Source organism: Cebus imitator, unplaced genomic scaffold (genome assembly GCF_001604975.1).
Source record: "Cebus imitator isolate Cc_AM_T3 unplaced genomic scaffold, Cebus_imitator-1.0 Scaffold427, whole genome shotgun sequence".
Classification (NCBI taxonomy): Eukaryota; Metazoa; Chordata; class Mammalia; order Primates; family Cebidae; genus Cebus; species Cebus imitator.
This window is the reverse complement of record NW_016107742.1, coordinates 1,335,670-1,349,089: the sequence shown is the minus strand read 5'-3', so window position 1 is coordinate 1,349,089 and position 13,420 is coordinate 1,335,670. Positions and strand designations below refer to the sequence as shown.

The 13,420-nt window shown below is 55.2% G+C and overlaps 2 protein-coding genes across 17 annotated transcripts in view; both read right to left on the bottom strand.

The window, feature by feature from the left end:
- LRRC71 (leucine rich repeat containing 71) overlaps positions 1-6,009 on the bottom strand; it is a 12,309-nt gene extending 6,300 nt beyond the window's left edge. For 8 of the 12 annotated variants that reach the window (XM_017510051.2, XM_037731893.1, XM_017510057.2 and 5 more), the window contains exons 1-5: positions 5,660-6,006; positions 2,410-2,559; positions 1,965-2,093; positions 1,800-1,875; positions 1,507-1,584 (exon numbers count right to left, since the gene is read on the bottom strand). In XM_017510051.2, the coding sequence (XP_017365540.1) occupies positions 1,507-1,584; positions 1,800-1,875; positions 1,965-2,093; positions 2,410-2,559; positions 5,660-5,819 (593 nt within the window). In that variant the 5' untranslated portion in view covers positions 5,820-6,006. Of the gene's footprint in view, positions 1-1,506; positions 1,585-1,799; positions 1,876-1,964; positions 2,094-2,409; positions 2,560-5,659 lie in introns of all 12 variants that reach the window. The other 4 variants (XM_037731895.1, XM_017510056.2, XM_037731894.1 and 1 more) reach the window with 4 other exon arrangements.
- A 2,608-nt stretch (positions 6,010-8,617) lies between these two features.
- The window catches only part of PEAR1 (platelet endothelial aggregation receptor 1), a 23,342-nt gene continuing 18,539 nt past the window's right edge, over positions 8,618-13,420 (bottom strand). For all 5 annotated transcript variants that reach the window (XM_017510048.2, XM_037731866.1, XM_037731865.1 and 2 more), the window contains 8 exons: positions 12,786-12,914; positions 12,543-12,671; positions 12,183-12,395; positions 11,883-11,971; positions 11,644-11,776; positions 11,315-11,377; positions 10,970-11,224; positions 8,618-10,444 (listed from right to left, as the gene is read on the bottom strand). In XM_017510048.2, coding sequence (XP_017365537.1) covers positions 10,293-10,444; positions 10,970-11,224; positions 11,315-11,377; positions 11,644-11,776; positions 11,883-11,971; positions 12,183-12,395; positions 12,543-12,671; positions 12,786-12,914 — 1,163 coding nt within the window. In that variant the 3' untranslated portion in view covers positions 8,618-10,292. The remainder of the gene's footprint in view (positions 10,445-10,969; positions 11,225-11,314; positions 11,378-11,643; positions 11,777-11,882; positions 11,972-12,182; positions 12,396-12,542; positions 12,672-12,785; positions 12,915-13,420) is intronic.

The window sequence follows — 13,420 nt, the reverse complement described above, 5'->3', positions numbered from 1 at the left end:
GACTCACTTCTAATGAACAGAACATAGCAGAAGAGATGGGACAGCACTTCCAGCACTTCCAGGTTTAGGCTACGAAGGCCGTGGCTTCCGTCTTGAGTGCTCCCTGGCACTCTCTCAGATGGCCAGCTGCCACGTGGTAAGGACACTCAGCCAGCCTGTGGAGAGGCCCAGGCAGCCACACACGCGAGTCTGGACGTAGATTCACCACTGCAGTTGGTCCTTGAGGTTAACTGCAGTCCCAGCCGGCAGCTGTACGGCAACCTCAAACCCTGGGCCAGCGCACTCAGCCAGCCCACCCCCAGGTCATCTCACAGCAGCTGTGAGATCACACATGTGCGTTCTTTTAAGCCACTGCATCTCAGGGTTAATTTGTCACACGCAATAGATAACTACGACATAACCCTCCACATGGCAGTGGCTTCTCTAACAGTGCTGTGAGAAAGGCGGTCCTGTTCTAAGTCACAGCAAAAACTGAACTAATGGCCAGAAATTTCTCTATGTAAAAATTTGCTCTGGCGATTTCTTATTTTGTTCAACCTTTCAGGCTGCCTCATCTGTGACGTAAACTCGGTTACATTCAGTTTAATTTTTTTATGTTGCGAGGACTTACTTTTACACATTATTTACAGATGAATTCATATAGTTGTTTTCTGCTAGTTAATTACCATGATGGAAGGAAATATGTTTCATGGTGTTCTACACAGAGCGCTGGGGACCCCCAGCTGAAGAAGATACAGTCCCTGCTCTCAAGGAGCGTCCTTGCCATCCGCAGGAGGAAGACAGGTAAGCCACCACAGGAGGGGTGCCCCCATGAAGCAAGAGAGGGCAAGCTGCTGTGGGAGCCTGGAGAAGGGGCGGGGCTGAATCAGACTCTCCGCTGACACTCCCAACCACAACTTGTAGTTACCCTGCCTCATGCCTTGCTCCTGCTCCTTCCCATGTAAGAATGCCCTTTCCTAATTCCCTCTCTGGCCTGCTCCCAGGCCTTCTTCAACTCAGTACCACCTCCTCCAGGCAGTCTTTCAGGTCTTCCTGCCCCATAAAGTGGGGTGATACTTCTCTCTGCCCGACTCCCTCCCCCGATGAACCAGTCCTCCATCACCAGTCTACATTGCCCTGCAGTACTTATTCTTGTGTCCTTTTCTCTCCCTCGCTGGACTGCGAGTTCCTGGAGGACATGAACTCTGTCTTACCAGCCTCTGGTACAGGACCAGGGCTCCAGGCAGCCATGAAGGAGAGAGAGAACTTCTGGGGAGGGAGTGGAGGGTAATGGGACTGATGCAGAGCAGAGGATGAGCCCTGGAAGGTCAGGCTCTTTGGATACTGGTGTGGGCAGAAAAGCGGACCTGGCTTCTTGTCTGATGGGGGTATCATGATCCAACAGACATTGCCGGCTTCTGATTCACAGGGATGCTAGCCAGGCCCACAGGAGTCAGCCACTTCCATGCCCACATTGCTCCCCTCTGACCACCCGCACAGCCACTGGGGGCCGCCGGGTCTGCTGACCTGAGTGTGGATGAGCAGAGATGCAGGAGGTCGATGAAGGTGGTCAGGGTCTTATCCGTCAACCCCACCTTCCACAAGCTGGCATGGGCGGGAAGTGCAAAAACACAGAGCTAGAGGTCCCCTCCTACTGGAAACGGCTTCCCACACCATCCTTCCAGCGACACCCTTCCGCATCCCCCACCCCCACCTCCCACAGTCCCCAGGGTCTCCCACCCCCTTGGTTCTCTCCCCCAAGCCACCAGGGGCCCCACCTCTCACGCGGGCCTCCTGCCCATCCCCCCAGTGCCCCTCACTTGATGGCCTGTAGCTGGGTGAGCGAGGGCAGGCATTTAGAGAAAATACCCAGAATCCGTTCCTCAACCTTCCAACCTGCGGGCCGAGAGGAGGCAGGCGCCTCAGGCCTGGGAGGCGCCGGGGGAGCGGGAGGGAGCGCGGACGGGCGGGGGACCCGGGCTCACCGCGGATGTAGATTTCCTTCACGGACTTGCTGTCCTCCTGCTCCAGCTCCACCTGGATGGTGGGCCGGAAGAACACGTATTTGCTCTCCAGACTGTTAAGGCTGCAGGACCCCGACAGCCGTGGGTCTTCTGGAAGAGGTGAGAAGGGAAGGGAGCAGCCGCCTCCCCGCGCCCCACGCCCTGCCGGCCCACAGGTGGCTAGGTGGGATTGGAGGGCACCGCCAGCGTGGGAGGCACCGGCCTGCGGGCGCTGCCTCCCCGGCCACGCGCGCCTCTGCTGGGATTTGGAAAGAAAGACGGGAGACCCCTCCACCTCCTCACCGGCCTGGTCGAATCCCCCCATTCAAACACACATGCCCCGCGTCCTGCCATTCTCCTGGCTTGGGAAGAGAGGGTGAGGATGGTCGAGGCGGCCCAGGTAGGCACCAGCTCCACTGCCACTCACCTGGGGTGACCTTTTCCGACAAAGAGGCGGAGGGGACAAAGGGCGGGTGAGGGCGGGGCCGGTTGACAACTTTGGGGAAATCCGTGTAGCCCGACCGCGTGCAGAGCTCCGTGAAGTCGATCTCGAGGACCCCTGAGCACTGGTACTCCTCTGCGGGGACAGGCAGGGACGTGAGAGAAGGGGCCGCGCCCATCCCTGGCTCCTCAGGTTCACCCGCGCGGACTGGCGCCCCTCCTCAGACCGACATCCTTACAGCCATTCAACTTGCAAATGCCTGGAAAAACGGGGAACTAGCAACTTGCAAACGCTTGGAAGAAAGGGGACTAGGGACGTGCATGGTAGACAATGGTGTCGCCTCTTCTGTGTGCTGGCTTCCCCACCCCCAGCTCAAACCCACTGCCACCCCTGCTCTCCACTCCCAGCCCGGCCTCCACCTCTCTTGTTGTCCCCAGCCCGGCCTCGTCACAAGTGTTCCTTCCCTGCTGGAACGGCTCAGGGTCCCTGGGAGGGAGACGCGCAGGCCCAACGTGAGTTCCTTTCTACTCCCACCCCTTCCCTACACAAATGACCAAGTGCAGCAAAACCACACTATTATTTAACACTTCCTCTGTCCAGTGTGTTTATATGGCACTTCCTCATGTCCAGTTCTAAAATGCTTTAGAAATATTAACTCATGTGTGAGTTATATTAATTCACACTTGCCCACCCCAACTCATCCTGAGGGCGGTGCTATGCGAGCCTGAGGCTCTGCGTCTTCAAGAGATCCTTGCTCCTTCTGGCTCCCCACTAAAAAGTGGTTCCTAGAGTTAGGACCGGAGGCCCTGCCACGTGCCAGACAACCTGGAGCTCCACAGAATAGGGAGCCTGCCAGAGGGCACGGAGGGACTGGCAGAACGAAGAGAGCTTCGAGGGTTCATGGGGAAAGCTGTGAGAGGTATGTTCCTCTTGTGTCTGGCCATCGGCGGGACCCCGGGTGCACAGTTAAGTGGGCAAAGCAGGTAGGAGAAGGCATAGCCAAGTTGCAGTGACCCCTGGGCTGGCTGGCTCCTGCACACCTCCCAGCCCTCCCAAACTTCCCTCTGCTGGGAGAGCCCCTCATGCCTCCTTGCTTCACTCATACCTCCCTTCTCAAGAACAGAGATTTTCAAACTTTAACATCTTTAAGAATCACCTGGAGAGCCTGTTAAAACCATTTCCTGGGCCCTATTCCCGGAGATTCTGATTCTGTAGCCCGGGTGAGGCCGATGATTTTGCGGGTTTTTTTTTTTTTTTTTTTTTTGAGACGGAGTTTCGCTCTTGTTACCCAGGCTGGAGTGCAATGGCGCGATCTCGGCTCACCGCAACCTCCGCCTCCTGGGTTCAGGCAATTCTCCTGCCTCAGCCTCCTGAGTAGCTGGGATTACAGGCACGCACCACCACGCCCAGCTAATGTTTTGTATTTTTAGTAGAGACGGGGTTTCACCATGTTGACCAGGATGGTCTCGATCTCTTGACCTGGTGATCCACCCGCCTCGGCCTCCCAAAGTGCTGGGATTACAGGCGCCCGGCATGATTTTGCATTTTTGGCAACTTCCCAAATGATGCTGAAGTGGCTGGTCGGACAACACCTATAGAGAAGCCCTGCTCTCAAACCCCGAGAACAGCGCCGCCCTCGCGGTGGAAACGGGTTCTCTGCACCTGAGCACCTGTCAGACAGCACAGCTCTCCTCTGCTCCTACACCCCTTCCTCATGCTCACTAATGGTCTCAGCTCATAGTTTCTTGAGAAATAGAAGCCATTAGATAGGACTGCTTCTAAATCCCTACTCATTTCTATATGGGCCATCAGCGAGACCACATCTGCCTCTGCCGCAGCACTCCAGGGTGTCTGCTAAGGCCACCGTGACCTCCATGTTGCCTATCCAGGTCCTGTGCAGGCGTCACTCCCATTCTCTCCTCCCTCTCTGCTGGCTGCTCAGACTCCCCTGCCAGCTCCTCGTCCTCTACAACCTGTGAGGCTGGGTCCTGAGCCCTCTGCTCTTCTCTAGTTACAGACCCCCTGCCTCCTGGAGGGGTCTCTCTCATTGCCAGGACTTAACTGTGCCAGAACATCAGCAGCTTCCAAAGCCACAACGCCACCCGTGACCTCTCCTAGGCACTGCTGACCCACGTGTCCAGCTGTCCAGCTGGCATCACCCCCCAAAGCTCTTCCCTTATATGCACCTCCTTCGGGCTTTCCCATCTCCATGAGCGGCACCTCCTCCCAAATCGTGCCCAGTCCAGAAGCCTGAGAATCATTCTTGCTCTGTCCCTCACTCCCCACCCTGTCCATTCCTTCACCAACTCTTATTACTTCTACCTTCAAAGTGTTTCTCTGAGGAGCCTAACCCAGGCACCCCTCACCAATCTCACTGCCCTATCCCAACCCCCACTGTCCCCAGACTACACTGTTGAAATAGTCTGGTGACTCATCTCTCTGCCCCTTTCACCCCATTTTCTATACAGCAGCCATGCTGCGTGTGTGTGTGTGTGTGTGTGTGTGTGTGTGTGTGTGTGTGTGCATTATACCTGTAGGGGATTCTATACTGTCTTGTCTTCCCTTCCAGAAGATCCTCTTTCCCCAGCTCTTATAATTCCTTCCCCCACCCACCAGCACTGACGAGGAGATAGCACCTGGCAAATGCTGGGCGAGCAGAGCCTTTTCCCAAGTTTTTTACTTCGATTCCAGAGACAGTAAGTTCTTGTCCAGTAATGTTGAAGCTAGCAGACTTGTATCAAGAAGTCTTCCGAAACATTTCCCCTCTGTGCTTAGTTTGGTTGGGGTTCTATCACTTGCAACAAAAAGGGCCACACCTCTACTTACACCATTCTATTCGTTTTCTTTTCCCAGAGGATGTAAACCCCATGGGAGTAGGGCTGTGTCCCTCTCGTTCTCTTCTGTGACATACCTGGCCTCGTGGCTGGCACTTGGAAAGTAATTGTTGAATCAATGAATGAACATCTATAAACTCTGCTCAAAAGCACCTCCTGGCATCCCTCCCCCAACCCCGTGCCCTCACCCCTGGGCCTTCCTCTCTTCTCTATCTTATCACATCTTATTGGTATTTGTCAGCATCCCAAACCAAAGTGTGGGTTCTTTAAGATCAAGTTCCATTCAAACATGTATCAAGCCGAGATTCAGAAACTCAACCTGGGTATGTGTGAGTTCAGCCACAGCTGTCGAGCAGTGACCAGCCTGGAGGCCCCATCCCCCAACCCCCGCGCCAGCGTACCAGGGTTTTTGGGCTCCTCCTCGCCCACGGGAGGCAGAACAGTCCCCGGCTTCTCTTTGGCCGCGCGGTCTCCCTTTTTGGTCACCACGCCAGACGACTTCTGGGTTCCCGGACGCGGGGCCCTGGGCGAGGCCCCCGGGGCGCCCTGCTCGCTCGACATGCTGGTGTTGTCCGCAGCGTCTCTGGCACCCTCGTCGGGGCGGGAAAGTAGAACCGTACTATATGGGGCTCACTCTGGGGTGGCTGAATCAGGGGGTCTCTGTTCCGTGTCCAGGAACCGGATCCGACCCGCCCGCAGTGGCGTCGCCTACGAGTCCCTCTCCAAGACAACCGCGCGAGGCGGGCGGGACCGCAGGAAAGGGGCAACCGCAGAGAGCACGCGGGGCCGACAGGGGGCGTCGCAGGGCAGAGCAAGGCGAGGGGAGCGCCCAGGGGGCGGAGCGAGAGCGGGAGGGGCGGGGCGAGAGCGGGAGGGGCGGGGCGAGAGGGGGGGGGGCGGGGGGAGAGGGGGAGGGGCGGGGCGAGAGCGGGGGGGGCGGGGGGAGAGCGGGAGGGGCGGGGCGAGAGCGGGAGGGGCCGACCGGGCTGGCGGAGCGGGCAGGGCGAGGGCGGCCGGAGATCGCAGGAGTTATGGGCCCAGGAGGCCCAGGGCCGGCCGAGCCTGTGCTAAAGGAGAAGGGCTAGGGTGACCCAGGACCTGCGCGGAGCCATGGCAGAGGGAAACTAGTGGTTCCCAGACAGGACCGAAGCGGGGACGGGGATAGGGCGAGGGCGGGCGATCTGAAGTCACCCTGGACTTGAGCCGGGGGGAGCGGGCGGACTGCGCGGGGTAGGGATCTCAGCTGTGGGCAGTCGGAGGACACCAGAGAGAATCCAGGTGAGGGCAGGTCCACTCTCCAGCGTCCACCCACCTGTCCAGTAAGGAGAGGGCACCTGGTGGAAGAAGTCTGGAGGAACCCATCTCGTTGGTGTGGTGCTAGTTTCTATTCTCGTCCCCCACCTGTTTAGCCTCCGGAGGGGGTCTCTGGGAACTCAGTTAATCAGCTAACGAGTTAATAAGGTGAGTCACACTTCTTACAAATCTGGGATTCAAAGTCATCACCTGACTCCTACTCTAGACCCTGATGACTCTGCCCTGCTGGACCCTATTTGAATAAAGGCATGCCCCCAAAACACTAAGGGTTGGGCTCCAGACCACCGGAATAAAGTTAATATGGCAATAAAGTGAGTCACACCACTTTTTTTTCTCAGTGCATATAAAATTATATTTACAGTATACTGTAGTCTGTTAAGTGTGCAATAGCATTATGTCTCCAAAAAATACATATAGCTTTTTTTTTTTTTTTGAGATGGAGCCTCACTCTGTCACCCAGGCTGGAGAGCAGTGGAGTGATCTCAGCTCACTGCAACCTCTGCTTCCCAGGTTCAAGCAATTCTCCTGCCTCAGCCTCCTTAGTAGCTGGGATTACAGGCACGCACCACCACGTTCAGCTAATTTTTGTATTTTTAGTAGAGGTGGGGTTTCACCATGTTGGCCAGGCTGGTCCTGAACTCCTGACCTCAAGTGATCCTCCCACCTCGGGTTCCCAAAGTGCTGTGGTTACAGACATGAGCCACAGCACCCAGTCCAATGCACATACCTTAATTTAAAAATATTCATTGCTAAAAATGTTAGTGATCATCTGAGCCTTTAGTGAGTCATAATCATTTCACTGGTGGAGCGCCTTGCTTTGATGTTGATGGCTGCTGACTGATCAGGGTAGTGGTTGCTGAAAGTTGAGGTGGACGTAGCAATTTCTTAAAATAAGACAACAGAGAAGTTTGCCTCATCAATTGAGTCTTCCTTTCACAAAAGATTTCTCAATAGCACCCAATGCTGTTTGATAGCATTTAACCCATGACAGAACTTTTTTCAAAATTGGAGTCAGTTCTCTCAATCCCTGCCACTGCTTTATCGAGCAAGTTTATGGAGTATTCTAAATCGTTTCTTGTCATTTCAACAATGCTCACAGCGTCTTCACCAGGAGTAGATTCCATCTCATGAAACTACTTTCTTTGCTCATCCATAAGCAACTCCTCATCCATTCAACTTTCATCATGAATTGCAGCAATTCAGTTTTGTCTTCGGGCTCCACTTCTAATCCTGGTTCTCTGGCTACTTCTACCACATCTGCAGTTACTTCCTCCACTGACGTCTTGAATGCCTCCAAGTCATCCATGAGGATTGGAATCAACTTCTTCCAAACTCCTGTTAGCACGGATATTTTGACCTCCTCCCATCATGAATCACAAATGTTCTTAATGACATTTTGAATGGTGAATCCTATCCAAAAGATTGAATTTGCCCAGATCCATCAGAGGAATCACTATCTACGGCAACTAATGCTTTACAAAATGTATTTTTTCTTTTTTGAGACAGAGTTTCGCTCTTGTTGCCTAGGCTGGAGTGCAATGGCGTGATCTCGGCTCACTGAAACATCCGACTCCTGGGTTCAAGCAATTCTCCTGTCTCAGCCTCCCTTGTAGCTGGGATTTACAGGCATGTGCCACCACGCCCAGCTAATTTTTTGTATTTTTAGTAGAGACAGGGTTTGGCTATGTTGGTCAGGCTGGTCTTGAACTCCTGACCTCAGGTAATCCACCTGCCTCGGCCTCCCAAAGTGCTGGGATTACAGGCTTTGGTGAGCCACCATACCTGGCCCAAAATGTATTTCTTAAATAATAAGACTTGAAAATCAAAATTACTCCTCAATCTACAGGCTGCAGAATGGATACTGTATTAGCAAGCATGCAAACAACATTAATCTCTTTGTACATCTCCAGGTGTGACTATTCCTTTCACTTCAACACCTAGAGGCCCTTGTAGGGTTATTAATTAACTGTCATTTCAATATTGTTGTGTCTCAGGGAATAGGGAGGTCCTGAGAGAGGGAGGGAGTTGGGGGAACGGCTGGTCGATGGAGCAGTCAGAACACATACAATGTTTATTGATTAAGCTTGCCATGTTATATGAGTGCAGTTCATGGCGCCCCAGAACAATTACAATAATATCAAAGATCACTGATCACAGATCACTATAACACACATAATAATAATAATGACAATGTTTGAAATATTGCAAGAATTACCAAAATGTGATGCAGAGACCCAAAGTGAGCACATGCTTTTGGGAAAATGGTGCCAACAGACTTGCTTAAAGCAGTGTTGACACAGATCTTCAATTTCTTTGCTTGGCTTTTCTTAACCTATTGCTGTCACCTATATTTCCCAAAACCTTCAATTTCTTTAAAAATTCCACTACCTGTGAAGTGCAATAAATCAAGGCGTGCCTGTATACTCTCTCCTAATATCCTGTCTCCAGCCTCTGCAGCCCCCTCGGCCCCACCCCCCCTGCACCCCTGCCCCTGGCACTTCCCACGTCTGAGCTCTGTGTTGTCACCCCATGGAAATGCCACCCTTTAGGGAAGTCCCCAACTTATTCAGTCTATAGCTGTCAGAGCACCCAGGTGGCTCATCTATCTTAGCTACTGCAAGTCACCGGTACTTTAATCCAGTCAGCCGCTCAGCCTTTTGGGGAGCATTTATTGAGTCCCTACTGTGTGCCAAGGGAGAGCCAATATTGAGCATAAGGACAGGATTCCTGCCTTCAGGGAGCTTACAGTCTAGTGTGGGAGGCAGTGATTAATCAAACAATCACATAAAGAAAGAACACATTAAAGAAGCACCTGGCACCTGTAGGCCTTCTGCAGGTACCTAGTGAGTGTCCACAGCTGCAGTCAGGGCTGTGAAAGAGGCATGGAGGGTGGGGTGCTTCTCTGAGGAGGAGGTGTAAAGGAAGAGCAGGGGTGAACAGGCGAGTGGGGGAGGAAGGGCACTCCAGCTATGCAAGTCCCCGAGCTAGAAAGAAGTGTGGCCCTGTGGCCTACAGGAGACCTAGAGGCCAGTGTCACTGGTGTGCAGTGAACAGGAAAACAGTTCAAGGTGAGACTGGAGAGACAGACGGGCCAGGCAAGCAGGGCCTTTAAGGCCTTGGAAAGTTTTGATACTGGCAGGAGAGCAAAGGGTCACCTACGAAGGCTTTCAGGTAGGGAGAAACTACCCAGCCTGTATTTTGAAATTTTGAGCCTCGAATTGGAAGGTTCACTGGATGAATGCAGGGAGGCCAGTTGGAGGTTACTGCGAGACTTAATTGGGTTGGGGCCATCTCCCTACTAAATAGTAAGTGCCCTAGGACAGGACCTGCGCTTGGCACCCTGCCAAAATCACAGAAACACACACACACAGAGCCCAGCCCGGGCGTGCACAGAAAAGGTACCCCACACACATTTGAAATCAGTCTGGAATCAGAGTTACCTAGCAACTTTCAACCCACCAGTTTATGTACACAGGGCCCTGGGGGCCTTGGGAGCAGTGGGGTGGGAAAGGGAGATAGGCATCCTGCTGCCCAGTGTCTCCCAAGGTAGAACCTGGGAACGAGGCTCCCGTCTCTCCTTTCACTTGCTCCGTTAAGTGTTGTTCGTGTTCAAGGCCGGCCGGTCCACTCCCTGCCCCTGGCAGGGAACACCAGGCTCTGTCCCCAGCCTTCGGCAGCAACAGCCAGGTGTGCTGGCCTCTGCCACACCATCCTGGCTCCTCACCGGTCCTGGCGTCGAAGTGGAGGTGATGGGGGATGCCGTACTGGAGGGAGGTCATAATGTCCAGGGATGTGGCTGTTCTTGGGTGAGTCATAGTGGCCGGGGGGTAGACCCGGAGGCAGAGGGGGCTGGGGGCCCACAGAGTCCCGGTCTGGAAACGTACAGGACAGGATGAGAGGGCATGGCTCCCCCAACTCCCACCGCTCTCCTCCCCTCTTCAGCTTCTTAAAGGCAAAGAGAAGGAGATGGGTCTCTGGATACATAGCCCAGCTTACCATCAGCTAGTTGTGCAGCTCTGAGCAAAAGGCCCTTAGCGCCTCAGCTGCCAGTGAGAAAGCCCCCTCAGCCCGCCCACCTCCCAGGATTCCAGGAGACTTCATCCCCTGCCTGGCTCCCTACTTTTCTGGGTGCCAACTCCTCCCCCCAATGCTGTACAACCACCACTTCAATCCTGAGCCCTGCGAGGCACATACACATGCTGTTCTCCAGATGAGGACATACGCTGAGAGTCCACCTCGCTTCCCCACTGTGCTCCATTTGAGCCGGAGGCTGACCCTGAAGGCCTCACTTTTGCTGCCACATCGCACCTTCTCCTCCTCTCCCTGCTCCTTCTCTTTTTTCTGCCTCCCTTGTCCCGTTTCTCTGCCGCTCCTGCCAGTGGAGAGGGAAGGCTCACCGTGGATCAGGGGACTGGGCTGCTCGTAGGTGCCACTGTCTCTCTGTGGCAGGGGATGCCGCCGCCTCTGGCTGTCCCGGAGCTGGAGCTGACGAGGCTGCCTGGGGGGAGATCCTGAGGGGGGGCCTTTCATTTCCATGTAGCTGCTCTCCCGGGGGCCCCCTGGCAGGCTGGGCAGGTCCCTGATGGTGGCATAGGGGTTCTCACTGCTCAGGGAAGCCACGCTGGCCCCGAGCCCCTCTTCAGAGATGAGCCCTAAGGATAGAGGAAAGAAGTCAGGCTCCATGGAGGTGCTGGTTCCTTAGCCCCCCTTAGCCGCCTCCCTTGTTGCCCCTGTGCCCATACCTTTATTATAGAATGGGCCTGGGCCATTGCTGTAGCTGTAGCTGCGGTCCAGGCAGCTGCTTCCTGAGGAGGAGACACCTGGCAATCAGCCCTCTGTCCCCTCCCCAGGCTCACACCCCCTCTAGAACTGGGACCCCGAGCCCCATCTCCAGACACACTCACTCAAACGTGGTGGGATGCCAGGCTGCACACATCCACCCTCACCAGACACCCTGGACCCCGGCACCTACCCCTGTCCGGAGGCCCAGGACCCCGGCACCTACCCCTGTCCGGAGGCCCAGGACCCCCGCACCTACCCCTGTCCGGAGGCCCAGGACCCCGGCACCTACCCCTGTCCAGAGGCCCTGGAGGGTGCTCCCAGCGGTGCTTCCAGTCAGCAGGCAGGGTGGCATGGTTATCATGCCCGTGGGCCCCACCTGGCCGCTCAGGGGCCTGCAGGCTGGCAAAGAGCTGGCTGGGAACCTGAGAGGGTACAGTGCAGTAGGGAGAGCAAGAGCAAGGACAGGGCTTTCCAGAGAGTCAGGTCTGCGCGCTTCCCTCCACAGGGCACTACTCCCCCAGCACTGACCTTGTTAGGGGGCGGGGGGTTCGGGGAGCACTGCGACAGGGTGTGGTAGCTGGGGTTGGAGTAGTAGTGACTATAGCTCGGAGGGACATCTGCATGACAGACACAAGCGCAGGGTGAGCTCAGCGATGGGCAGCAGTCCAGGAGAGCTGTTCTGTCCCCGGAGATCAGTACTTTGGCCTCGCTGACCTCCCTTCCTCCCTCCTCCCCACTCCTCAGTTTCCCTTTGGGTCATGCCCAGGACCCACTCTTGTGCCTATCAGCCAGCCACTCCTCTGTGCTCCAGGCCCCATGCCAGCTCACCTGGCATGACATACTCGGAGCCGTCCAGCCGCCCGCTGCTGTAGGCCACTGCCAGGTGATGGTGCTCCTTGCCTTTTTGCCAATGCCGATAGCCAATGAACAGTGCCACCAGGGCTACCACAAGGGACCCCAGCACTGCAATGCCAATCACTGCACCCAGCGAGTTATAGGCCACTGGAGTGGTAGGCATCACAGTAAAGGGCTCCTGGATTCCTGTGTGGGATGGGGCGGTCACTCAGAATGGCATCTTGACTCTGCTGCATGGGAAAGGTGCCCAAGAGGAAGGCAGGGACAGTATGAGGGACCTAGGTCCCGGTTCCCGGGGGACAATGGGTAGAAAGGAGGAGGCAAAGAACTCACCAATCCTGCAAGGCGCGCCACTGTGCCCAGGGGGACATACACAGGCCCCAGTCTCTGGGTGGCACTTTTCCCCAGGACCACACTGGCATGGCTGGGAGCAGTTAGCACCAAATGTCCACAGAGGGCAACCTAGGGAGACAGCCAAGGAGACAGGCAGGCATCAGGAGGCCAGGAAACTCTAGTCTCCTTTGTGGGTGAGGGCTAAGTTGGGGCAGGGGCACGGAGTTCCCCTTCTGATGGTACCTTGCAAGCAGTGGGGTCCAGTCCAGCCTGGGGGGCAGATACAGCTCCCATCCTGGGGATGGCAGGTCCCACCATGGTGACATTGGCAGGGCTGGGCACAGTTTTCTCCCCAGTGTCCTGGAGGGCATGCTACAGGAGACAAGGGGCCTGTCTGGTGGGGCAGGTACAGCCCCTCCTCGATGAACTCTCAGCCACCAGCATCACTTAAGTCTTTAGCTCAGCTTTGGTCTCCCTGGGGACACCAAGGCTTTGAACAGTATCTGCAACCAATGACTCACAAATGATTATTTCCAGCCCCATCTCTCCCCGGAGCTTCAGACCCACGTGCCCACCTCCCTACTCCACATCTGCACTTGACTATGTAATAGCCACTTCAAACGAATGCATTCAGTGCTACGCAACCAAAGGCTTCCGAGCTACCCCACGTGGATTTTTGTTTGGTTTTTAACATAAGAGAGAAGTAAACATCTATCCTATGTAAGGCATTATTATTGTGTGTCTGACACTAGCAATAATCTAGTAGTAGGCCGGGCGCGGTGGCTCACGCCTGTAATCCCAGCACTTTGGGAGGCCGAGGCGGGTGGATCACGAGGTCAAGAGATCGAGACCATCCTGGTCAACATGGTGAAACCCCG